Here is a 27214-nt window from a genome sequence, read left to right on the forward strand (position 1 = left end):
CGCCAGCGAAAACCCAACAGATTGAAGATGAGATCTCTTTAAATCGGTCTCGTGGAAGCCAAAAAGGTTCTCGACAACCGTATTTCAATAGGCGGGATACTCCAAAAGTCGGATTAATTGAACGGGTGGATCAGACTTTAATTTTTCTTTTTTTTAAATTACTTAAAATGTGAGACCCGCCATTATAAGTGAGATATATTCATTACTCCCATTGTTACACTTACATTTGAAGACCAGACTGAAAATTTTGGCTGTAAATTTTACAGCAACATAACATTCATAAGTTCATGAAATGAGTCGGATTGTATGGAGTTAGCAGAGTCAATGCACACTCAGGGAGAACCAAGGGTCGGTTGGTTCGGTTTTCTTTTCATGACTATTTTCAGAAAAGTGTCTCCTTCTCGACAAGCGCGTTGGACCGCTCGTGACCTCTGTCGCCATTCTTCGTGCTCTCCGCCGCAGAGCTCTCTCACCCTCCCCTTTGATCGCTGTCTTAATTTTTCTCCGCAGCGTTCTCCGACCTTGATCTGCGATCAATTTTGCAGCCTGCCGTCGCGATACGGTGGGTATGACTTCGGCCATTTGCACCATCGTCCCTTCGGCTCATCTTCGTAAGATTTCCCGCTATGGATCATTCGGATTTTCGCATCCGAAAGGTCCTTGGGGATCTAGGATTTCCATGAGCATCTCGGTCGGATCTCGGGAGAACGCAACGGAGGACGCTCTGTTTGCAGATTACATGCCCAGATGCGCGTTTTTGTTTCCCGGGCAGGTAATTCCAGCTCTGTTTTCCCTGTCATTTCCTGTTTCTTTTTGTGAAAAAATGACATCTTCATGTAGTTTTTGTTGGTGATTTTTTTCATTGCTTTGCATTTTGTTGAACTTGGGTTTGCTTAGATGCAAGGCTGAGTTTTTCTTTTGGCCGAGGGGAAGTTTAGTAGAGTAATACTACATGATCTTTTTTCAATGGGTACTCTGGAAAAAAAGTTTGTTTTATTTTTAGGGGCAAGTTTTTTCCCGCTTTAGATTTTTCCTAAAAGCGGATATCAGAGAAAATAAAGCCAGAAAATTTTGCTTGCTGATAATGAACTTCAAAATTATTCTTAGTTTATCGTTTCTATCTGAGAACCCAGTAGTTGAAACTAAATTTTTGGACACTAGCTTTGGAGTTGAGGATTTCACATGAGCAATCTGCCCTGCCATTTGTGTTTTTTTACTATCCCTTTGCTCAATAAAGAATACACTTGTCCTGAATATAGAACAACTCTTCCCTATTCAGCCATCCACAGGTTTTTTCTTGATAAGAGTTGGAAAATAAGACACCCATTGACGATGTAATGCCTGTGATTTAGCTATATTTTTCCTCATTATTCATTCAGTATACTGATAAATTACCAAATATGTCCGATTGCCATCATAATTTCCTTAATGTGGGCTTCCATTCAATATTCTAAAAAATTATCAACTTTTGTTGTAGAGAGCGGAGGGAGGGTCACACCTAGTTATCGCAGTCTTGATTTATTAGTAACTATTTATTATTATTTCTCATTTATTAAAATGTTAAAATATTTTGATAGAAGTTGTGGAAAGAAGAGTATTTCTCTTTCATAGTTTGAACAAGCAGAGTAATTGTTTAGCTTCCTCTCAGAAGTACCTCCTTTTATGATGCCACATGTTCTTAAAATGTAAGGCTATTAGCATATATACTACCTAAATGACAAAATACAATAATTTTAAAGCTGCTAGTTAGCATGGTGTTCCTGGCCTGAAAATTAGGATTTGATCTTTTATGATAACTAATTGGGGGTACCAACCCTCTTTTTACCATTAGAAAACCAAAAATAGTACCTCCATCTCACCCCATCCCACCCCATCCGACCCCATCCCACCTTCCCACCTGTCCTAGAAGGAAGATGAGCATAATATCAATTATATTTATTTAAAATTGGGGATAACTACCGCCTCGGTATCTCCTATTGCTCCTCACCTCTCCTAAAAGGAAGAGGAGCATTATGTAAGTTATATTTATTTAAATTCACAAAAAAAGCAGTTCAGAAGGTTTTTGCTGCAATTAAATAACCACAAGTTTGCATATCATAAAGATACAAAAGGCAAGACAAGTAGTTTGACGGTTGCATGCCTACGAGGTATACACTAAGTAGATTGGCTGGAGATATTTCCTCTTCATCTAAAATTGAAAGATAACTTTAAATATCCCTGAATCATATTTTAGTGTTTGGTTGATATTGCCATAGAAATAGCTGTTTAAAACATATTTGCAGCAATCTTCACAGTAAACCAATCTAAACATAAAATAACGTGATGCCAATCATCTTCTTTGTGAGTATTTATTATTATTATTATTATCATTATTATTATTTGTTCTTTTAGAATTGGTGCTCTGCATTAACTATTCCCTAGAATATAGAAAAATCTACCTTTACATCATTTAAAATTTTTGTTATTTTATGAATAAGAGGTAATCAGTCATCTCCGTGAAGCTTATAATCAGAAACTGGAATGTTCTGATGCCTAGTTGAAAATTATCCCATTCTATGACTTGGGTTATTCACGCTTTTCGAGATCATATGATAATAAAAATACTTTTTTGTGATAATGTGCTCTCAGATCGGACCCGAGAAAACCTCAAACTACAAATAATTATTGTGCGTTTTTAGCAGAAGTTTGTGAAATTCAACTTATTTTTTGTTAGCATATTAGGAGTTTATACATTTTATATCAAAGTAAGCAGAACTATTCAGTTGATTTTGATAAGCTTGCTGTTTTATGTTACTTAATCCATCGGTATTAAAATGAGCATAAGAGGTAAGAGAGGACAGTTAAGAGAGGAAAACACCCTGGTTATTATTTCTTGATTTGAAAAAAAAAAGCAAACAAAGGCCTCATTATTATGAATGGTCTTTTATTACAACTTCAAATCCAAGTGGCACGAAGTCTTCTCACACTATCCTTACAAAGTCAATTTTCAGTGAGAAGCCGTTTATATTTTTGGGAATCAATCATTTATGGTCTCATTAATACATGAAACGTTATGAAATATCATTATCTATCATAGAATCAATGATGGTAGAACCTATTAGGAAATTAGTGTTAATCCAAATAATAAATATTAACAGACTAATGAAGCTATAATTAGATTTATCCACCTGATGCATGACTTATAACCTCCAAACATATAAACTAGTACCTTTAGTTAATATTTCCTGCTATGTTTCATGATGTAAGCATTGTTTTACAGATAGTTTATTTTTTTAGTATTTGGCATAACATTGATTTCATATAATGATACAGCCTTGCATAGATATTCATGCTTTAGCCACAGCTATCAATGAGAATGTCATGATATTTAGCTTCAACAGTGATTCTGAAGCTCTACTGTTAATTATGCAATCTTGCTTTGCAGATATTTTATTTAGTACTTTTCGGTTTAAACTCTAACTGCTGTTTATTTTAACTGTCAAAACTCCTATGTAAGGGCGCACAAAATTTAGGAATGGGGCTCGAGGCTCAGAGTGTGCCTGCTGCAGCTGAATTATTTCGTAAAGCAAATGACATACTCGGGTATGTGAAACTTACTTTCCTCTCCTAGATATCTAATTTCTTATCTAATTAAACCTTTCTCTTGGTGCATAACACTTCAATTCAATTCTCTTTTTATTTTTTGTTAGTTTTGATCTTTTGGATGCTTGCACCAGTGGGCCCAAAGAAAAGCTTGATTCAACAGTAATAAGCCAGGTGAAGCGGTGTTTTACTTATCAATCGTCAAGCGGATGCATTTCTTTCTCATGCTTTCCATATCTATTAGTTCATACTGGTCTTAGGAATGAAACCAATTACTAAATTAATTTTTGGCTTAATTTTGCCCTCTGGTGGTCATGGCCTTTATTTACAGTGTTGGTCCATCCAACAAAGGTTAAATGATGCACTGGCGTACCATTTGATATCAAAGTGTTTTAATCAGGCTATTTCAGATGGTTTTACTCGTTGAATGAAGCTGTATATCTGCACTACATGTCTGTTTGAATGATGGAATATGCACAGAGCATCTCCTCTCAGGTTTCCTACATTGTGGTCCAAATAATAGGTCCTACATACCCGTCAAATAATTCGTTGCATTTTGACAGCCGAGTATTGCTTCTAATATATCAAACAACAAAAGTTGTGCAGAAAATGCCCGTGGTTTTATTGGAAACTCTATTTCATTTAGAGTTTCTTTCCTTCATTTCAAATGATGTTAGCATACCATTATTATTAGCATATACCAATAGTTCCTTAGCAAAAGTACATTGGTTTTATCTTGTTGTCATAATACGCATTACGATTGAATGTTGCTACTCTTTCCATACTTAATGCATTTTATTTTCTTATAGGTTTGTTTGCCCAGATGAGTTTTTTTTCTTTTTTTGTTTGATATTAGTATTCCACAGCCTGCAATCTATGTGACAAGCCTTGCTGCTGTCGAGGTTCTGCGTGCACGCGATGGAGGACCTGACATCATTGATTCAGTAGATGTCACTTGTGGCCTAAGCTTGGGAGAGTACACAGCTCTTGCATTTTCTGGAGCTTTCAGGTACTCCACCTTCATCAAATTGCTATTTCATAGTACCTCATTGATTATCATTTTTCTTGGAACTTTTTTTTTTGTATGGCTTTCTCAGAAATAGACAGAGATATCATGTAGAAAATCCTTTATTCTATGGCTAAATTAATAGGATAGATTCAACTATTTATTACTCCATTTATTTTTTGTTGTGTATTTACTTAATATCATTCTAATTGCTATAATGTTAATTACAAGCTTCGAAGATGGGCTCAAGCTTGTCAAGCTAAGAGGAGAAGCAATGCAGGTTAGCAGGTGAAAGTGAGGTTTGAGTATATCACTGTTCTTTCTATATGGCTATATGCGTATAAGTTAATATCTTATATCTATCTATCTATATATATCATCGTGTAATGAATTTGTTATAATGATTTTTTCTTTACCTTTATCAGGATGCCTCAGATGCTGCTAAAAGTGCTATGGTTAGTGTCATTGGATTAGATTCAGAAAAGGTGCAATTGTTATGTGATGCTGCCAATGAGGAAGTAGATGAGAAAAACAAAGTTCAGATTGCAAATTTTCTATGTCCAGTATGATGTCTTTTCCTTTTTTTGTTTTTAATTCTGATCAGATTAATTGCACATTGCTCTAACGCTAAATGATTTATTGATTGCAGGGTAATTATGCTGTTTCTGGTGGCGTGAGAGGAGTAGAGGCGGTTGAAGCCAAGGCTAAATCTTTTAAAGCTCGCATGACGGTGACGCTTTTTTTTTTACTTAATTTATCATTCTCTTCTAGGCTCAAAAAATGTGATCTCATTTGAGATTGAACTGCAAGATAGCTTCTGAGGCTTGGTAAACACATAATTTAATTGCTTTCCAAACTCTTGACTGCCAGAAAATATGCATCTTTGCGTTTCAATGATTTCTTACTTTTTCTGATCCTGGTATTTAATGTATTTTGTTTCATTCTAGTTCTGGAAGATAGGTTATTCTTTCATGTTAGAAAGAGCATGCACTTGCTTTCACTCACACACTGGCATGCCAGAATTAAGCCAGATTTTTATTTGTATGGAAGTAGCGCAATACAAGCTAGCTTTTCTTTATATTTTGAAGCTTCTCGTAAGTCTACCTTACGATCATTAGTTCATCCCTTCATTACAATACAATGAATATCTCACCATTCATCAGGTACGTCTAGCCGTTGCTGGTGCATTTCATACAAGTTTTATGGAGCCTGCTGTCTCGAGATTGGAAACTGCATTGGCATCCACGCAGATTAGAACGCCAAGGATACCAGTTATATCCAATGTCGATGCCCAGCCTCACTCAGACCCTGATAAGATCAGAAGTATCTTGGCACGCCAGGTAAGTAGCTATACATTTTGTCTTCCAAGTATCATATATATAAATGTGGCTCTTTGTAAATATAATAAGAGTGAAATACTAATAGCAACTGTGATCACTTTAAACCAAGGTAACCTCTCCAGTTCAATGGGAGTTAACAGTCAAGACTCTTTTGGGTAAAGGATTAAAGAAAAGCTATGAAATAGGACCTGGGAAGGTATAGATTTTCAACAATGCTTCTCTTCATCCATAACTGTCCATGGTTTTTTTTTTCTTTTTTGAGAAATTTACATACATACCACAATTCCTATGTATTTACATTTCTAGTACCTAAAATTTATATTTATATTTATAACATCTTAGTGTCACAAACCTATGCATGAGGTGTGTTTCACTTTTTTAAAAAAGTATGTAATAGTGATTTTTTATGTGATATTAATGATTTGAGTATTACATGTAAATATAAAAAATTACTTTTTAGATATGTAAATACATAAAAATTATGTGGTATGTATGTAAATGCTACAATTGTTTATGGAGAAATTTTGAAAAGGCTAATTGTTTTAAAAGAAATTAACAATAGTATATAAAAAAAATTAATTGAGAGCTAGTTGCCCAACATTTGGGTGACTAGCATCCATCCCTAGATCGATCATTGACTGGGCGACGAATGCTTGCTTGGCTGGCCCATCGACCACCAATTTTTTTTTTTTTTCATATTTAAAGTCTTTTAATTATTTAATGGTTTTTTTTAAATATAATGATTATTAATAAATTTCCAAAAATAATTTGAGCAATTTTGATTAACAAAATCTTGTTTGAGATTTATGTAAAAATTATGAATAAATTTGAAAAAAAAATTGATTGACAAAAAGTTAGTAAATAAATTTTATAAATATTTAATGAGTTTTTCTTTGTGCTTAATATTTTTGTTATCTATAATTTATTATTTAACTTAGACCAGTAAAAATGTTTTGTGGAATTTTGTAAGAGATTTGAGTGATAATTTTTTAATATTTATAACTTTTTTAATAAAATTATAATAAATAATTTAAATGTATAAGAAAGTTTATTTGAGAGTAATATTTTAATATTTATAACTTTAAGTTTATTAAATATAACATATATTTTGAGAGAACAAATTTTTAATATTATTAAAGTTTTATATTTCCAAAAAAATGATAATAAAATTAATACTCAATTTTATAGTCATCTTGTAAAATTTTAGAGATAATGAAAATATTACTTTTCGTAGCAACATATTTATAGATTGGTCATTATTTATATAATTATATAGCAGCGATAATACAAAATAAAGTAAAATAGCTTCTGAAATCTTCTCTGTCGAGGTAGGATGGCATGCAATCACCATGTATTGATCTGACCCTTTTCATAATTGTTTTTGAAACTCATAACTAACTAATTCTTGTTAATTATCATCTTCCTCTGTGTCTTTCTGCTATGTTGAGTTTTATTAACCCAAAATATTATTATAATTCAAAAGAAAAAAAATAAAATAAAAAGGCATCTCTATTGGTGATTTTTGAACAAGCGTGAATATTGTTGTGTAATCATAAAGTACATATTCACTTTGCTGTTCCATGGTCATATAGCTTTTATGTGAATCCCATTTATGATTAAAAGATGATTGTTTATGATATTACATAGGAAAAAAATTAGCCTCGCTCTTGATTGCTCTCCATTTAGCAAGTTTTTGATGTTAGCCCGCATCTATATCATCACCGATATCATGTTGTTGTCTAGTGCTTTTAGAATGCACTAAAAAATGAAATTATTGGGTCTCTACTAAAAGTATTAATGACAACCATTATTTCACTATCATCTCGCTCATCACGATAATAGAATGAGTGAAACATAATCATTCTATTATTTGTTTTTTGCTATAACTAAATAATAAATAATATTTGAAAAATTACATATTAAATTTAGTTGGAAGTATCTACTGACGCGGGGCGCGGGCGCGTCTCTACTCATTGACTCTAGGACGCTGATACCGTTGTGGGCGCAACAATTGCCGCATGGGTTCAACTCAATACAAGCAGAATCAACATCAAGCGGACCTCCTTAGCGTTCGATTCTCTTCTCTTTGGAGTGGGGCCTACTCTTTAGCCTAAGACTTTATATGATATTTTGTGTTCTAGGGCAGATTTGATTTCAATTTTCTGTCGTCGGCATCTTTCTCCTTTGTTGGGGCTGTATCATGCTCCATGGTGGTGATTATTTTCTCATATTCTTCCCTTTCCTACTTTCCCTTGCATGTTGTTGCACCTAGTCGCTGTTGCTTGCTACCTCACCATCTTTCAGCTGTCTGACATACATTAATTTTACGTGATTCCACATGTGTTTTACCTTGCATTTTACCTGTTAATTTTTTACTTAATTATCACAGATTTACACTCGAAAAAGACTTTTTTTTTATGTTTTGTATGTTATAGGTGTTGAATATGAGCATTTTGAATTAGAAAAGCCAACGTAAAAGCTGCTTAAAGCGTCTTGACCATGCCTAGGAGAAGGGTGGCCACGATAAGTAATCGATAGCAGCGGCGTGATCATGCCAGAAATTCAGACCTGTGGTGTGACCATGCCGGGATCTAGTGTGATCACACCGCCCGATTAAGAAGCCCAGCGTAACCATGCCAACGGAGCTTGAAATGATTTTGGAAAGAGTTTTTCTTGCCAAATTCATGGTTATGATTTAAAAATGTTTTTTAGGCTTCTTTGAGAGGAAAGATATCTGGGACGACTGGAGACAGAGATTTTGAGTGCTTCCCTTAGGTTCCCTTCCTCTCCTTAGGTTGAAACCTTTAAGGGTTAGGTTTTCCACTTTGAGTTATTGCGAGTTTTGAGAGTTTTTGTATGAGAGAGAGAGGTGTTGCTCTTGTGGAGAGGACAAGCCTTTATTGTAAGTTTTTTTTTGTATCTTGCAAAAAACAATCGCATGGATTTCTTGTTTATGGCTTTCTCAATAATGCATTACTAAACTCTTTTTTCTCTTTGTGATGTAGGGATAATGGTTTTTATCTTGATTTTCTGAGATGTTTTTCCTGTAGCATTTTTCATGCGTTCATGACATATGTTGTTGGTTAACATCCGAATTTTATAAACTCATAGTCTGACCAACTAGAGTGTTAAAATCTTTCGTGAAGCTATGACCTTTAACCGTTGCGTAGTAGAAATGGAAGGGTTCTCGAGAGGATAGACATATTCCAGTAGGATTTTGTAACCCTTTTAGGGAATCAAAAACACCTTGGGAAATGTGATAAGGTTAAGCAAAACTCAACCCTATGGGTTTCTAATTTCTCTTTTGACCTAGACATAAACATAAAAGGAAACTTGTCCCTGATTGACGACAATCACATAGGAAAATATTCAAGAATACCATGAACCACTATGATACCCGAATCACAGAGGCACGAGCCTCGTCATTCTTGAAGAAACTTCTGAGATTTTTCCTGCTTTTCGGTTTTTTGTTGTATGCGACTTGATATGATTTTATTAGAATTTTAGGACTTAAACCTCTTTTGCTATCAAACTCAGCTTGGTTTACAAAATTAGTAAACCAGAGATTTTTCTGCAGGAATTATTGTTAAACCTTTCATCATGAGATCGATACACAAAATCTTAGACCGCATGTTACTCACATATACTTGCATTGTGCGACCATCTTACTTCGTGAGATCGATACACAAAATCTTAGACCGCATGTTACTTGACACATATACTTGCATTGTGCGACCATCTTACTTCGTGGTAGGTTTTGACGAGTCAATTTTTTAACACCATTGCTGGGGGAATGCGTTAATAGTTATTTCTATATTAGGAAAACTTTAGTTGATAAGCAATGTGAGCCATGCAAACCCAGTGTAGTTCAGTAGTGAACTCCAAGAAGATTAAATCTATATGGGTAGTTGCTCGCAAATATGAAGCCCTTCAATTGTTTTAGGAGACAGTGAAACTGTTAGTGGGATCCTAGAGATTCTAGGATTGCAGCCAAAGAGCCTTTGGCTACAGAAGGTCAGACCAATTCCATCGTCGATAACAAACAGACAAAAGTTTTGACTTCGACAAATGAGGTTGAAGCTCCCCCAATCCTAGGAGATTGACTCAAAACACGGGGGCGCCTCTACATGTCGGCATGGGGGCGCGTAAGCCCAACATGGGGATTTGATACTCGTGTAGGCTTGAAAATTGTTGCACGGGTTCTACTTGATTAAGGCAGAATCATGATCGAACGGACCTCCTTAGCACACGGTTTCCTCCAATTTGGAGTGGAGCCCACTTTTTACCGTAACTTATATGTTATTTTATGTGTTCTATGCCAGTTTTGATTTCAAATTTTTGTTGTCGGCGTCTTTCTCCTTTGCTAGGGTTGTATCTGAGGTCAGGTGATGCTCCGGATATATCATGCTCTAAGGTGGTGATTATCTCCTCATGTTCTTCCCGTTTCCGCTTTCCCTTGTGTGCTATTGCACCTTCTAGTCGTCGTTGCTTGTTGCCGCACCCTCCAATAATCCCCCACTTGCTGTCTAGCCATCCCAATCCAATCCCGACTTGCTGGCACACCCTCCATCGTCTCCAACTTACTGCCCAGCACCCTCTATTTGCGGTCGCACCCTTCCACAGTTCTGCTGTCGGCTACCACACTTTGCCATAGCCCACTGTTTACTATCCAGCCACTGCACCACTTCCCCTGCTTGTTGTCACACGCTCCACAATCTTTTGTTTGTTGTCTAGCCGCCAACCCACCTTCCTCTCGTGACTGCTAAAGCTCCCTCCCTATCACTTATAGTTCTATGTTTCCACTATCTCAACACAGCACACCACCGCTGATCCTCGCCCTAGGGGGTTTTGTATTTTTGTCGTTGCTTTCCTATTTTTAGCTGGTTGTTTTGCATCCCTTGGAATTTTAGTAACAAAATCATCTTTCATCTTTCAGTTCTGGTTTTTGGGTTTAACTTTGGTATCACCTACATAATTTCATTATGTGATTGTCTTGTTATAATAAGTTGTTGGAGATTGTGACTCAGGTTTAAATGAATACAATGAGAGCCTAAATTTTTATCAATAAAAATAATGAGTTATTGCATGTTGATATATTTTATATGTGATTATAGGATCTATAATATAAGTTAATCTCTAATTCCAATTGTATGCTCAATTGACCGTATTTAAGTTGATCAATATTTGTCTTGTCTGTGCCATCCTCACATTTGAAGTTTGGATTTATTAGCTCGAAATCAATCTGTGATTGGTTGGTTGCTCTTCAATTGTCTTATGGCACGATATTGAATGTGTCACTCTACATGTTTCCAAGATATTAGTGGTTCTCCACATTCTGAAACCTGAGATACACATTGGTGTTAAAAAAATAAATCTTTTAAGGATTCAAACTACCTTTAAAATAAATAGATATTTAATAAAAATATATATTGGATAATTATTTGAATATATAATAATTGGATGTAAATATTTTGTTTAATTATCTCTCAAACCATTTAATTCATTATGATGTTATTTAATATTATTCACATGTACTTATCTCATCCTATGCATATTCCACATGCATTTAAATTAAAAAAATAAATTATAATATATTAAATCTATCTTTAATAAAATAATTATACATAAAATGAAGTAATTTCTCAAATAAGCATTAGGGTAGGGTAGATGCAAGATTGGAAAACTAATATGTAGATGATCTCAAGCATAAACCTACAATAGGTGCAAACATCCAGTCATTTATTTTGTCAGACTTTGTAATATCTTTTAGTTCTCTATATAGATGTGTTAGCACGGTTATACTTGATGGGTATGTAAAAAATACTTCTAAAAACAATTGTAGATATTGTGAATGTATTTTAGAGGCAGATGCATTCAATATCAGAAAGCATCGAATAATAAAATATATGATACATACAAACTCATTGGTTTAATTTTACATCTATGTGGTTTATATAAGAGTCATTATAATAAATTCAATGCAGCCAATATAATAGAACACAAGTCTGTGCACATGTTTATCACATGATAAATGTAGATGTGATATTAAGATTAGTAAGATCATGATATAAAATTTTATGGATTCGATATAATACAAGCAACTCGGCATAATAATTATGTCGTGTTGGCCAGCTTAGGTCATGTTCAACAATATTATGCCCAATTATGGCATAATTAATTACTTATATTCTATAGAGTGATTGTCATCTCCCCAACTGGTTGGTGGAAGGTGTTTGTTTCTGGTAATAATTGCTTCACTAAGTCAATTATTAGATTGTAATTCAGGAGATGAATCTTAGGTGTTGGAGGTTTTTAATGCTTATAATTCTATGATTTATTAAGACACTCTAAAATGTGGCTAGCAGTTTATAATGTGACTAGCAGTTATCATAGCCGTTAAAATGTGACTAGCAGTTATCATAGACGTTAAAATGTGACTAGCATAGATTACTGCTAAAATGGCTAGATAAAATTATAAACTGCTAGTCACATTTTAATGGCTAGATAACTGCTAGATAAATTATGTAACCACTTTGAGAAGATCAATTCTAATTATTGAAGTTAATCATAATTAATTTTGGATGATATCATAATTAATCTCACATAATTTGATATTATATATTATTAATGATGGATAATATCAAGCTTGTAGCATCACATAATATAAATATGTGACCCTATCAATGTATCACATATCATTGTATATTCACGTCGTGCACTTGCAGTCGAAGTGGTGACCAGATCAATATATTCACTTAAAATGGAATCTAATGTTCATTATTAGAAATAATTATAATTAATGTATTATTATATTATGATTAATCTTGTATAATCTTATATTATCTATTAATAATGATAAATATTGATCTTGTCCAATCAGAGAATACAAACGTGGTGTCTAACCAATGTACTGTCTGTCATTGTATGATCACATTTTTCATTAGTGACTGAAGTGACTGACTAAACTAATAAATACATCTGGAAAAGTATCTAATTTTAATTTTAGGAGTTAATCATAAAAAATGTAGGATAATATTGTGATTAATTTCACATCATCTGACATCATTTGCTAATAATGATGAATGATATTAATATTAATCTGTCATATGGTATAGGCATGAGGTTCTGCAACTATACAATTTGTCATTACGAGGTCACGTCATTTAGTAGCGATTGAAGTGGTGGGTTAAGCTAATAAATACAGAGAGAGAAATCCAATGTTGATTATTAGAATTAATCATAATTATGTATGATTATACCTCTATTATAATTCAATATTAACCATTAATAATGACATAATTTTGATCATTCTATCACAAGGTACAAACATGGGGCCCCATTAATATATCACTTGTCATTGTGTGGTCATAACATTCACTAATGATTAAAGTGGGGGGCTTGGCCAATTAATGCACCATGAAGAGGAATTCAATACTATTAGACTTAATCATAAGTAATATAGGATGATGTCATGATTAATTTAGAATAATTCGACGTTATCTACTAATAATGATAAATAATTTTGATATGGTCGTATCATATAATACAAACACAAAGTCTCATCGATGTACTATCTTTTATGGAAAGGGTAATCAATACACATAAAATGAATCTAATGTTTGTGTTGCACTTTTAAATAAGATTGATTACATACCATGTAATAGATTTTTTTAGTCTATCTTTTATTTTACGCTTTTTCAGTAACTGTGCTTGTGAAGATTAAGTGAGAAAAGAAGACCAAATTGCTGTTGTAGTATGATAATGAGCTGAGTAATTGAATATTTTATATCTATATATTGATGGAAAGAATATGTTTATACAAATTTTAATAGACATTAATCTAAATAAGTTGAAACAAAGATTTTTTTCAAGATTTAATTGTTAATGTTTGTAATTATGGTGTTCATCTATTTATTATTTTCTATCAAGTGATAGATTTATGATTACACATATCATTGATGTTAATTCTTATGAAATTCTTTTATTAGAAACATACATATATTTTTTAATATTGTACATTGAAGTTGAGCAAATTCAAAGAAATGTGTCTGTAAGTGTGAATGTGCCTATAGATGCAAGGTTTCCGACATTCACATAAGTAGACATATTTGTTTGAATTTATAGAACTTTAAAGTATAATCTTAAAGAACGTATGCATACTTTTGATAAAATAACTTCATATGAATCATCGCTAATGACATGCATAATTATAAATTCATCACTTATTAGAAAATAATAATAAAGTTGAACATTGTAATTACTAATATTAAAGTTTAAATATTGAAGAATTTTTCTCAACTTTTCTAAATTAGTCTCTATTGACCTTGTATAACTTTATTATTTTCATCAACATATGTTGGCATATAATCTTTTTTAACTCTTAGCTCACCATTATACTGCAGCATCGGTCTTGTCTTTTTTTATATCTCATTTTTCACAAGCACTATCAATGACAAAGCTGGAACTGTGTAACTAGCCTTACATAAAAGTGCAGTACGAGCATCACATTCCTTTCTAGTGCATTGATTGGCCTGTCTAAGATAGGTGGAACATCGATGGGGCCTTAAATCTGTACCATGAGATAAGATAAGGTTAAAATTATCAATCATGATTAGTTCATAATACCAGATTGTGTTAGATTAATCACATCATTCTAGATGAATTACAATTAACATTAATAATTGAGTTTTTCTTCAGATGTATTTATTAGCCCGACCCATCACTTTAGTTAAAGTGAATGATGTGGCATCATAATGACAAGTGGTATATTGGTGGGACACTATGTTTGTTTCTCATGATTAGATAAAATCAAACTTATATATCATGTTTAGTGGATAGTATTAGATTATGCTAGATTAATCAAGATGTCATCTTATATTAATTATTATTAATTCTAATAATTAACATTTGATTTCCCGTCCAGTTTATTTATTAGCCTAATCAATTACTTCAGTTATTAGTGGATGATATGACAACACAATGACACCTGGTATATTGAAAGAACCTCATGATTGTACATTGTGATGGGATAAGATAGATGTTTTCCATAATTGTTAGTATATAATATCAAATTGTGTTAGATTAAGCACAATATCATCTTATATTAATTATGATTAACTTTAATAATTAGCATTTGATTCTTTTCCAAGTGTATTTATTAGTTTGAACCTTCACTTCAATCACTAACAGACGATGTGATCACATAATAATAGATGATAAGTCAGTGGTCCCTATATTAGTACCCTATAATGGGACAAGATTGATATTATCTATCATCAGTAGTGAGTAATGTCAGATTATATTAGATCAATAACATTATCATCTCACATTAATTATAATTAACTCAAATAATCAGCATTAAATTTCTCTGTGCTTGTTTGATCCGCCACTTTAGTCATTAGTGGACAACGTGACCACTGAATAATGGGTGGTACATTGATGGAGCCCCATGTTTGTACCCTATGATCATATAATATTGATATTATATGTTATTATTTGTGAATATTTTAGATTATGTTAGATTAATAATGACATCATCTAAAATTAATTATGATTAACTCTAATAATTTGTGGTGGATTTCTGTCAATGTGCATTTATTAGTTTGACACACCATTTCAGTCACTAGTAATCACATAATAACATGTGATATGTGGGTGGAGCCCTCTATCTATTTTTTATGATGAGACAATTGATTTTTTCATTATTTAGTGAATAATGTCTTATTATGCTAGATTAAGATATCATATTATATTAACTATGCTTATTTTTAATAATCTGAATTGCATTTACTCTAAGTACATTTAATTAGCTGAGCCATCACTTCAGGTACTAGTAGACAACATGACCATATAATGACTAGTTGTATATTGATAGGGCCCTATAGTTGTACCTGTTAACATGAATAAAATCAAAATTATCTGTTAGTATTAGTTGATTATATCAGAATATGTTAGATTAATCATGAAATCATTCTATATTGATTTATGATTAACCCTTATAATCGAAAATGGATTTCTCTTTATATGCATTTATTGGGTTGGCTCATCTCTTGTGCACTTATTGATCATTTTTAAACTTTAGTAGAACTTGACTTATAAATATCTCATAAGATAACTCATTATTGTTCTATTTCAAAGTACTACGCATTTTATTTTCAAGATAGCCACAATATCAGCAAATAACAGTTGTATTAGGAGACGAAGATCTCAAATACATGTTAATAATAATGAAGCTAATACTTTAAATCAACTACATTTAAAATTTAATTTGAATTTTTCTCATCTGCGCTGCGCACCTAGGGTTGCACATTTAAATATGGTTGTAATTTTTAATCACTTAAATATATTAGAATTTTTTAACCTATGAAATTTATTTATTTTAACAAGGGAACAATATTGGAAGCTAGACAATGCTCAATTGAATTTTCATAATTTATTGAGGTATTCTTGTTTATATGGGACGCGAACCTTTGGCACCTAAAATTCTTTCGCTTTGATCAGAATATATTAGCTACTTTAGTGGAGCGATGGTCACCTGAGATCAATTCCACCTAACATTTACAGAGATGATAATCATTACGAGATGGACATTTTATTTTAGGAGAACATGCATATGGTTATGCTTTAGATAGACATAATATTGTTGGACTTGGCTTAAAAATAACAAACATGACTCAATTGTTGTGATAAGTTACTTGGAGCACATCCACTCTACAAAAGTTTATATCACTCTCTTATCATTCATAATATCACATTTACATTATTTTTATGAGTCGAGCATGTGTATAGACATGTGTTTGGCTACGTTAGTTATGTTGGACTTTTTTAAGGGCTCATATATGAACCTCACAAATATAAAACTAAATAAATGTATATATTATTTTTGTTATTGGATGCTTTTTAATTCAGATATATCCAGCTTTGTAATATATTTATAATATCTATTTTTGTTAGAAAATTTAGAAGCATTTTCTAAGTACTTGTTCGGTGTCTCCGTACTAACACACATTTATAGAAAGTTCCAAGTGGCTACAAAGCCTAATGGAATAAGTATAGTTGGATGTTTGTACCTCTTACATATTTGTGCTCAGGAGTCTTATATATTAATCTTTTGATATTATCTGTACTTTACCCTAATGAAATTTCAGAAATATCATTTGGATTTAGGTATAATAATTTTATTAAATACACGATTTATTATATTATGATTTGTTTCTTCAAATATTCAAAATAAATATAACTAAAATGAGCATAAGATAAGATAAGTACCTCTAAATAATATAAAGTTTTATTGCAATGAATTGGATGGTTTGAGGGATAATATTTATTTACTTTGAATTTAACTTGGACCCCATGGCCGTAGGATTTGTTTTTTTCTAACATTATTGTGCATTTTAGGTTTTAGAGTTTTGAGAACACAAGTGCTACTAATATTTTGAAAATGCGTAGAATCAACTTGTAGTATCATGTCATAGGATAATTTGGAAGATAGCTATAGCTTGATGTAGAGCTAATGAATTTAAACTTTAAACTTGTGGACGATAGATGTAAGACAAATATTGATTTGTTTGACTACTTTCAATCAGCCATAGAGTTATGAAATCATACATACGCTTATGTTGTAGATCTCATTTTCACACCAAATAATGATTATCTTGCAATAACTTGTTACTTATATTGATACAATTTTTTATCTTCATTGTAACTTATTTTCATATGACATTTAGAATGAAATTATGTAATTACATTTCATTTTCATCTAAATTTAACATATAATTTAAATATTATTTATTATTTATTATAGGAAAAGATAATTGATTGAATTGAAGATGTATTCCAATCATTTTATTGTGGTGATGAGAGATATGCTAGTGAAATGATGCCTCACCGTTGATACTTCCAATAAAGAGTTCTGACAACTTAGTTCTTTAGGGTACTCTGAAGATACTAGACAACAAAAAGGTGTACCAGTGATGACATAGCTACAAGTTATCCTACATTACCACAAGACTTTTTGAATCGAGTGGCACTTTAGAGCTGCTATAATTTTTTTCCTTACAGTTTCAAGAACAATTGCTATATTTAAATCTTGGATGGGATTTACATCAAAATGCTGCAATTATAAAAAAACAAAGTGAATCTCTACCATATGGTCATACAATATCGTTCACACCAATTCAGGAATGATCACCAACAAGGTCGCTTTATTTATTTATTTTTTTCCTTCAAATTTGGATAATATTTTTGGTCAACAACACTCAATAATGCAAGAAGACATAAGAGATGATAATAATTAAAGTGGAATAAGTCATGGTTTCCGGGAATGACCAAGAAGTGAGTCAGATTGATGGACATCAGGGTTGCATGTCTTTTCACTTCGACGCAAATGACATCAATGGCTACTTTATATTTTGTATTACCGTTATTGTATAATCATATAAATGATCACTAATATGTGAATGTCTCTAATGAATATAATGTTTTTGTTATCATTAAGATTTTGCTAAATAATTATAAAGTTGAGTAGAATTTTTAGAGAAATTTACATAGGTACCATACATTTCTTATAAATTTACACATGTAACACTTAAAATGCTTTTACTTATTACACTTTGATGCTATAAATCTTTGCATAAAAATTGCATTTGACTTTTTAAAAGTTAGTTAAAGTGGTATTCTTAATATGTAACAACTTTTGAGAAAATTGGTTGAATGCCTTTTCCTTTGCTTTCATTCCAATAAATAATAATTTGTACAATCTATTTTAGGTAATCTAATACATATTCCTAATCTGAATATATTCAGCTATAAGGAAAGAATTTGAACAATTAACAAGAGAGATAAATCAGGCGAGAAAATTGGAAGTAATTTCACTAGGAAACTCCTAATTATAGGAAACTCTTAATTTAAATAAGGCAACTTCTAATTCTAGCTGTCAGATTTCTGTCATTCTTGTTTGGTATCCCCTCTCAAATTGATCTTGACCGATCAAGAAGAATCAATTTGTCAACAAGAAACTGATGAAACTACCGAGAAAGAGCGTTAGTAAATATATCAGTCCTTTGAAGATCAGAAGATATATGAGAAAGAGAAATAACAACATCATCATAAGCTTCTCGAATAGAATGACAGTTCATTTCAATGTGTTTCGTGCGCTCATGAAAGGCAAGATTAACAGTAATGTGGATAACACTAGTATTATCTGTATAAAGAGAAGTAGACTCAAGTTGAGGAAAATCAAGCTCAGCCAACAAGCCCTGAAGCTAAATGATTTCAGAACAAGCAGATGACATAGCACGATATTTAGACTTAGTAGAAGTCTTAGACACTCGATCTTGTTTCTTATTCTTTCAAGAAATTAAAGAGTTGCTGAGAAATATACACCAACCAGTAATAGACCGACGTGTATCAGAACAACTAGCCCAATCAACATCACTATAGATTATTAAGCGAATAGGAGACTGCAGAAAAAAACAAACCATGATGAGAAGTACCTTTTAAATACCAAACAATATTTTGAACTGCAACTAAATGAAGATGTTTAGGTGTCTGCATAAACTGACTAACTTGTTGCACAACAAATGAAATATCAGGACGTGTAATAGTCAGATAATCGAGTCTCTCAATAAGTTGTCGATAAATAAATGTATCAGATAGAAAGTCACCATCATTTCGTTGATATTTAACATTCACTTCCAAAGGAGTATCACAGGACGACCCTCTTGGAGACAAGTTAAAGCAATGAGTTTCTTAGTATAGTTATGCTGATGAAGAAAAATACCAGCGGGAGAAAAGTGAACCTCAAGACCTAAGATAAGTTAGATCCCAAATCCTTCATATGAAAAGAACCCTGAAGACGCTCTTGTAACTACGACATCAATTAAGTATCAGATCCTGTGAAGACAATATCATCAACATAAATTAATAACAAACCAATTCCAACATCAGTTTGCAAAATAATAATGAAGAATCATTCTGACTTTGAATAAAAGAGAAGCTAAGAAGAATGTTGCGAAACTTTTCAAACCAAGCTTGTGGAGTCTGTTTCAAACCGTATAGAGATTGTTTGAGCTTACAAACATCACGTCAGTATAGAAAACAAGCCTACAGGGGGAGTCATATGGATATCTTTCTTGAGGTCCCCATGCAAAAATACATTCTTAACATCCATCTGTCGTAAGAACTAGCCTTTAAATGCAGCAATAGATAGAACAAGTCGGGCAGTTGTCATCTTAGCCATAGGTGCAAAGGTCTCTTCATATACAATCCTATATTCCTGTTGATTGCCAAGAGCTACCAATCTTGTCTTATATTTATTAAGGAAACCATCAGATCCGAGCTTGAGAGAATAAACTCATTTACAACCAATGGGCTTAACACTTTTAGGATATGAAACAATATCCCAAGTGTGATTGTCTTGAAGTGTGTGGAGTTCCTCTTGCATGGATTTTATCCAATAATTCTGTTTGGCAGCCTGAGAATAAGTGATAGGAACTGTTGTATTAGTTAAAATTGTAGAATAGCCATATATATCCGGAGGACGAATGTGTCGAGTTGATCGTCGAAGAATCATTGGAGCATTTTCAGAAGCAGAGTCGGGAAGGAATGGAGATGAAGGGAAGGCGTTATGTGTAGACAATGTCAGGCTTGAACTATTTATCAAATGAAGAATCATCAAAGTGAGGAAGTACAACACTATTAGATGTTGAAAGATGATGCTGAAAATCGTATTTTTGTTCAAAGAAAATCACAACTCGTGAGATACGTCATTAATTTTTAATTGAATCATAACACAACATTTATGACTAGGACTATAAACCATGAAGGCACATTGAATAGAATGGGGTGCCAACTTATGACGTTCATGTGCAGGTAAATGAACGAAACAAATACATCCAAAATTATGTAGCATATTATAATTAGGATGTTTACCAAAAATTCGTTGATAGGGAGAATCTATCTTCAATTGTTGAGATGTTAAATGATTAATCAACTAAATTGCGGTAGACAAAGCTTCAGTCCAAAACTTAGCTGAAATAGAAGATTTTAACAACAATGTGCGCACCATATCCAACAGATGTCGATTTTTTCGTTTGACAACTCCATTTTGCTGAGGTGTATAAGGACATGAACGTTGCCAAACATGACCCTTGTTATAGAGAAATGCTTGAAACTCATGAGACATGTATTCACCACCATTGTTAGATCATAAGATTTTAATACAAGTGAAGAACTGAGTTTCAATATATGTCACAAAGGTTTGAAACACAATAAACACTTCTATTTTTTGCATTCCAAAGCATAAGTGTTTAGTTAGATTTAAATGAAAATATGACACTCAATAGGACAGGATGGAAAAAAAGGATTCATGTAGCGGGATGAAGGCTTGTTGTCGTTGGTATAGTATTAAATGTTTTAAAACCGGAAACAAAAAGAAATTAGCCCGACAGGTTGAGCAGGCTGTCCAAGCCCTAGTCGCCCAGTCCATGGGGGACTTGGGGCCGGGGACAAGTTGCTAATGTGTTTAATAGGGCTGGGGGTAAATTGCTCATGTTTGGTGACCAGCTTCCTTTATATTTTTTTTTAATATCTTATTGTTATTTTTTTAAAATTAAGTATCCCTTTTGCAAACTTGTCCTTTTTTTTAAAGTTTCATTGATAGCTAAAATAAACTTTTAGCTAAAATGGTCATTTATCAATTTAATTTGTAATTAGTGCTGTCTTCCCTTGCCAAAGGTTTCATGACCTGTGTTCCATTACACGCCTCTTTGTCTTCTTCAACAATTAGTGTGTAGTTAAGTTTAATTCTTTTTCTTGCCATTTTGCCAATTCAGGTCATTGCTGGTATACTGAAGAGGATGGACAAGGCTGCTGAAATTGAGAATATAGGTGCTTGAAAGCTGCTTAGGAAGACCAAATGCCTGGTGAGTCTGGGGCAGAAAGTTCCTTTAAAAGTCATTGCTTTTCTTTCCTCTTTTTGTTTCGAGTGTAAAGGGACCTCTTTATGACCTTGGTTGGTTAGGATGAGGGTGCCTGGTAGCCTAGCTGAATAAGACTACTAACCGCCAGTTAGAACTATTGAATAATTATCTTGTGTTATCATTCTTGTTGAATTCTATAAAATTAAATCATGCACTCTATTATATGCTTGAGGGGTTGATTAATAGAGAATGATTCCAAACAAGTTTTACCCTGTAGAAGTATATAAATAGAAAAAAGGCTTTGCCTGTACTTAATCGTGACTTCTGCTTTAAATTCTAATTTGATCTTGTTTATTTTAATTTAATCCAGCTTGAGCTGAATTCAAGCTTGAATTTAACTAAATATAATGTTAAGTAGTACCAATGCTTTAGTTCAATAACATTGCCCTTTAATTATTATTTTTTTCTAGTTTAGAAAGTTTTGTTTAATTCAACTGTCTTTCTTTCCACTTTTATAATAAGTTCAAACGTAATTTAAGGTGCTGAAGAAAAGAGAAGGAATGGGCAAAGGTTTGGAAAATTTGCTGTTTGTCCGTTAGATATAGACTTAAGTTGACATGAGAAAACTTGTGAGCTCCGAACTGATATCATTGATGTATTGTAACTTGTTTCTTGACTGGACGCACTCCGCTCACATACAATATATATATATATATATATATATATATATGAAACAAAAAACTAAATATATATATTATAGAATTAGGAAGGATTACACCTTATGACAAAAGGCATGGTTAAAGTGTCACCATGCAATAAAAGAGAGTTGAGGAATAACATTTGAGACATAAAAACTTTGAAAGGAACAAACCAAAGAAGCTAACTAGTTTGTAGGTTGGTTGCCTTCCCTTAGAGTGTGGGTCTATTAGATAATTGCAAGTTTAAGTTCAAATGTGTTAGCTTCTACGGTAGGAGTTTGAATATTTAAGTGAATTTTATCTACTATAGGATTAGCATAATCTCTTAATGGTCTATGTGCGTTATAATTTGGTTCATGTGTTTCTATATTGTTTTGTGAATTGTTTGTCATTTCTTTTACAAGATCGTGAAGTCTTCTTTGTTTTCTAATTCTTCTAATAGTTCTCTCTAGTTCTAAGTCGTAGGGCACAAGTCTTGTAGGTCCTGAACTACGCATATACAACTAGAGACTCTTTTATGTATGATTCGTCTTCTTTGTTTTCTAATTCTTCTAATAGTTCTCTTTAGTTCTAAGTCGTAGGGCACAAGTCTTGTAGGTGCTGAACTACGCATATACAACTGGAGACTCTTTTATGTATGATTTACACAAACAAACAAAAATATTTTTTACATTTTTTATCTTTTTCAAACAAACAAATAATTACATGCAAAGACTAACGATACAAATTTCTAAGTCTAAGTCTAATTGGTTCAACTAAAATTTTCCTTAGTTAACTGCACCATCACTCCCTGATAATGGCGCCAAAATACTCGATACACTCTACAACAACGCCAAAATCTTAACAGGATCTAATTCCAAGTGTAGGGCCTCATGCAAGTGTACGTTTCGTATCAGTAATATCAGACTTTGAGCCCGGAATATTGATCCCACATGGAGTGAGACAATTAAACTTAAGAGAAGTTCTAGCCTACTAAAATCAGTCTTAGCTTAGAAGTGAAGTTGGTTTTAAGTTGTGTTAATTAGTTTTACTGAATTACAAACTACTCTTGAAGGTTTACTCCTCTACAAAAATTCTAACTAAATATATTTGGATAGGTGATAATCAAATTATAAAGCTACCTCCCTTGCAAAGATATAAGTGATGTGTAGGAAATGAATATTTTACATTGTAAGTATGGCCAGTGACAAATAGTAGTAGCTCTCTTCTTTACCCTCTCCTGAGTGCATAAAGAAATTTAATTAAACTGGTTTTAATTCCTTAAACACCAATTTGAACCCATCAAATATTATTTCCCTATCTATTTGCATTTCTCTATAGTTTACTTTTGCCTCATACCATATAGTTCAACGTGAATACTCTAATCGTTCTTTCATTGCTCTCGCGAGTCATTATGGATCACAACACATTTTAAATAATCATTTGACCATAAAATGAAGTTTTGAAGAATACTCATCACATTAAAGATTGAAAATCAATTTTAAAAGCATTATAATATTCTTACACAACCTGTTTATTCACCACAGGACAAAAGATAGAAAGGTTACTCATAAAGCACGGAGAAAACTCCACAACACATCTTTGAGAAAAAGCAAATCCCCTAGAACCGTGCTTAAAAAAAATTATAATATAAAAGTGTACACAATACTTAGTTTTTTCCCTTTACAAAATATTGGAAATTCCTCTCCAAAGGATCTCCCAATCCTCACTATAGTGCTGAATGTCTTCTCTTCAATGCGACTCACTAATCTCACCAAACTCTCCATGTAAAAGCAAATCTAACTTAGAATCTAACTCTAGACTTTACGTAGACTTCTCCTTGGGCTTCAGAAGTGTTCTCCTTTCAAAACATCTCCTTAGAATCCCCTATATCATCTACATAACTCCTCAAATTGTGTAGGAGTAACTGTTGAAAACTGCAGTTTCAGACCGGTTCGGGCATGGGCGCCTAGGCCCCCACGAAAGTGGTGCTTAGGAGCCAGTCCCTTAGGTTCCTTTTTGCTCTATGTCACCTCCGCTTCGCTCAATTTCTTTTCCACTTTGTTCCACTTCCACTACATGTTGTACCTACAAGAGAAACATAAAATATTCTTCTTTAAAATGCAATTTCATCTATAAAAATGTATAAAATATAAAAGAAATTAAGCATGATTTTCTACACATCATGTACCCGAGACGATGGAAAGTCATGGATATCTTGATCGGGTGCGTTACTCCCAAATTTAGGTTAGTCCACCTATAGCCTCTTGTTTGGAGATGTTTAGGTTCGGGCTTCGCCTCCACTAGAAATCATCTACCCTTTCCTACCCCCTTAGACTAGAATGTCTCTAAATTCATTACTTTCAAATCAAAGTCAACCTCAACATAACTTAATCCTTCAACCTGACTCTACTTAATTTCAAATCAACTTCAATCAAACTCAAGTCCAATCAAAATTTGTTCCAAACTGATTAAAATCAAATATAAATCAATTTAAATCAAACCCAATCAAATTCAATTCATCTCCAAATTTGTTTCTCAAATCAGATTCAACCTTTGTGCCATCATTCTAATTGTCAACTGTTGGGCTCAACCCTGAGATAAACATTTTTTAAAAGCTCCAGTGAAGTCAACCTTTGTCCAAGCCTACCCCTTTTATCCATGTTTTCAAACTCTATCATTCCACAGACATTTATTGATAAATAGAGAGATGTACAACATAACTTTAATTGAGAGTGTTCTCAGGAGTAATTCTTGAGATGGACTTTAACTAGAGGGAGCTCCCTCATAGAGATACAAGACCTCAAAATAAAATAAACCTTATTTTTCATCCGTAAGGTAAGAAAAGGATTTTGGTTCCATATATCCTTAAATTGTAAATATTTTCCTCGTCTGAATGAGTCGATTCATTCTAAGGTAATATATTTCTTTGGGATAGTATGTTATTCTTCGAATTTCATATCCGATTATTTATATAGAAATATTTATAGAGGCCCCCAAATAATAAAAAAACCCACCAACCATGTAACACATCTCCTTTCTTCCTCTTCTTTTTTTCTTTCCGATCATTCTTCAAATGTCATATCCGATTACTTATATAGAAATATTTATGGAGGCCCCCAAATAACCATGTAACACATCTCATTTCTTCCTCTTCTTTTCTTCTATCTGAAACCTTTATCTTCACTGTCTCTCTTGCGTTACCTCTTACCCAAAACAACCAACCTTTCCCCACCCACTTATTTCTTCCTCCAATTATACCATACCTGAAACCTTAATTACCCCATTCTTTCACTCTCTTTACGCCATACCCGAAAACCTAATTACCGTACTCTCTCTCCCCTCTTTACTCCATTCTCAAAACCACCAACCATTTCCCACTCAATTTTCCCTTCCTACTACCTACCGCCTTGGCCAAACCCAGGCATTAATTCTCCCTCATCCTAATTACTCACTCACCCTACTCGAGACCAGATCCTAGTTCCCTCACTAATCCTAGCCGACACCTCACCCTAATTCACATTCTTCCTCACTCACTAGCCTACCTAAAATCCTAATCTCCTTCCTCACCTTTTCTTCCTTGCTAGACCAGCCAAAACCTAACTCTAATTCTCACCCTCTCTCGCTCTCTCTAGCCTACCTGGAAAACCTTGCCAAATCTCCTCTCTCTCTCTTCCGTTACACGAAACCCATGACAAATCAAAAAAAAGCATAAATGTGAGAGGCATATATTTCATGCAATATAAACATCAAAATGGATTGCCCTTCCATGGCATGTGAGAACTATTTGATTTGTACTTCATGCTAAAAAAAATCATATGCTTATGTGCCATGCAATGGAAAATTTATTTTTGTGGCTTAGGTTTTTCTTCCATGCAAAATCCTTTCGGTAATTCTATGTATTTCATGAAAAACTTTATGTGATAGCATTTTATGCAAAGTTCATGTGGTAGTGTATATGCAGGCCAAATTTCCAAGTGTTATGTTTGTGTTTATGTTAGAAAATCCATGAGCTTAAGTTAGTTTCCATGCAATAAAAAATTATTCCTTTGTGCTTAGGTAGATGTCCTATACAATATAAACCCCATAAAAAAAGGGGGAAAATGTGTGTTCTATATAATTGTGTATAAGTCTCATAAATAGTAATAATAATAGTAATAATAATCATAATAATAGGAGATTTTCCTTGTGCTAGGTATATATTCCATACAAATTCTTACGTGCTAGGTGGTTTATATCTCATGCTTGAAAACAGAGATTGTGGTTTACATTCCATGCAAATTCCTGTGTTCTTGTATGTTATACACCATGCAAAATTTTCATATGTTAGTTAATGTGCATGTTAAATCATTATGTCAAATGGTGGTAGTTTATGGTTCATGCTAAACCTTCATGTATTAGTCTATATTCATGTCGAATATTTATGCTTGCGGCTTTCTGTTTTTCATTCCAATTATCTATAAGTCTCTCATGAAAGCTTCTATGCTGTGAGCATATCTTTCGCGCTAGATGTTCATGCTTGTGGCTTTATGTTTAGAAAAATCATCTCATGCTCGCGACTTTATGTTCATGCAAAAAAGCAATGCAAGTTGCGACTTTATGGATTTGACAGAGAGAATGCTTAGCATAGCAAAATATACATGAGTCATACTTATATGCTTGGAAATTATTGTTTCCATAAGTTAAATA

The 27214-nt window shown here is 33.0% G+C and overlaps 1 protein-coding gene across 2 annotated transcripts; it reads left to right on the forward strand.

Moving 5' to 3' along the window:
• The first annotated feature begins 335 nt into the window (after positions 1–335).
• Positions 336–22072, forward strand: LOC110025777 (malonyl CoA-acyl carrier protein transacylase). 2 transcript variants are annotated; one of them, XM_020726428.1, is made up of 10 exons: positions 338–772; positions 3497–3582; positions 3690–3756; positions 4449–4591; positions 4820–4868; positions 5014–5151; positions 5238–5318; positions 5752–5928; positions 6038–6124; positions 21762–22072. In XM_020726428.1, the coding sequence occupies exons 1-10, from the start codon at positions 569–571 to the stop codon at positions 21822–21824; spliced, it is 1095 nt and encodes a 364-aa protein (XP_020582087.1). In that variant the 5' UTR covers positions 338–568; the 3' UTR covers positions 21825–22072. The 2 variants fall into 2 exon arrangements, with proteins under 2 accessions (XP_020582088.1, XP_020582087.1); XM_020726429.1 differs by lacking the exon at positions 6038–6124 and having other exon boundaries at positions 336–772.
• The last annotated feature ends 5142 nt before the right edge of the window (positions 22073–27214 follow it).

Source organism: Phalaenopsis equestris, unplaced genomic scaffold (assembly GCF_001263595.1).
Source record: "Phalaenopsis equestris unplaced genomic scaffold, ASM126359v1 Scaffold000330, whole genome shotgun sequence".
NCBI lineage: Eukaryota > Viridiplantae > Streptophyta > Magnoliopsida > Asparagales > Orchidaceae > Phalaenopsis > Phalaenopsis equestris.

Excerpts from the sequence above, each read along its gene's own strand:
- LOC110025777 (XM_020726428.1), top strand. The coding sequence starts at position 569 with ATGACTTCGGCCATTTGCACCATCGTCCCTTCGGCTCATCTTCGTAAG. Across the intron at positions 3,583-3,689 it reads AAAGCAAATGACATACTCGG|TTTTGATCTTTTGGATGCTT; the intron begins GTATGTGAAACT and ends ATTTTTTGTTAG. Across the intron at positions 4,869-5,013 it reads TAAGAGGAGAAGCAATGCAG|GATGCCTCAGATGCTGCTAA; the intron begins GTTAGCAGGTGA and ends TACCTTTATCAG.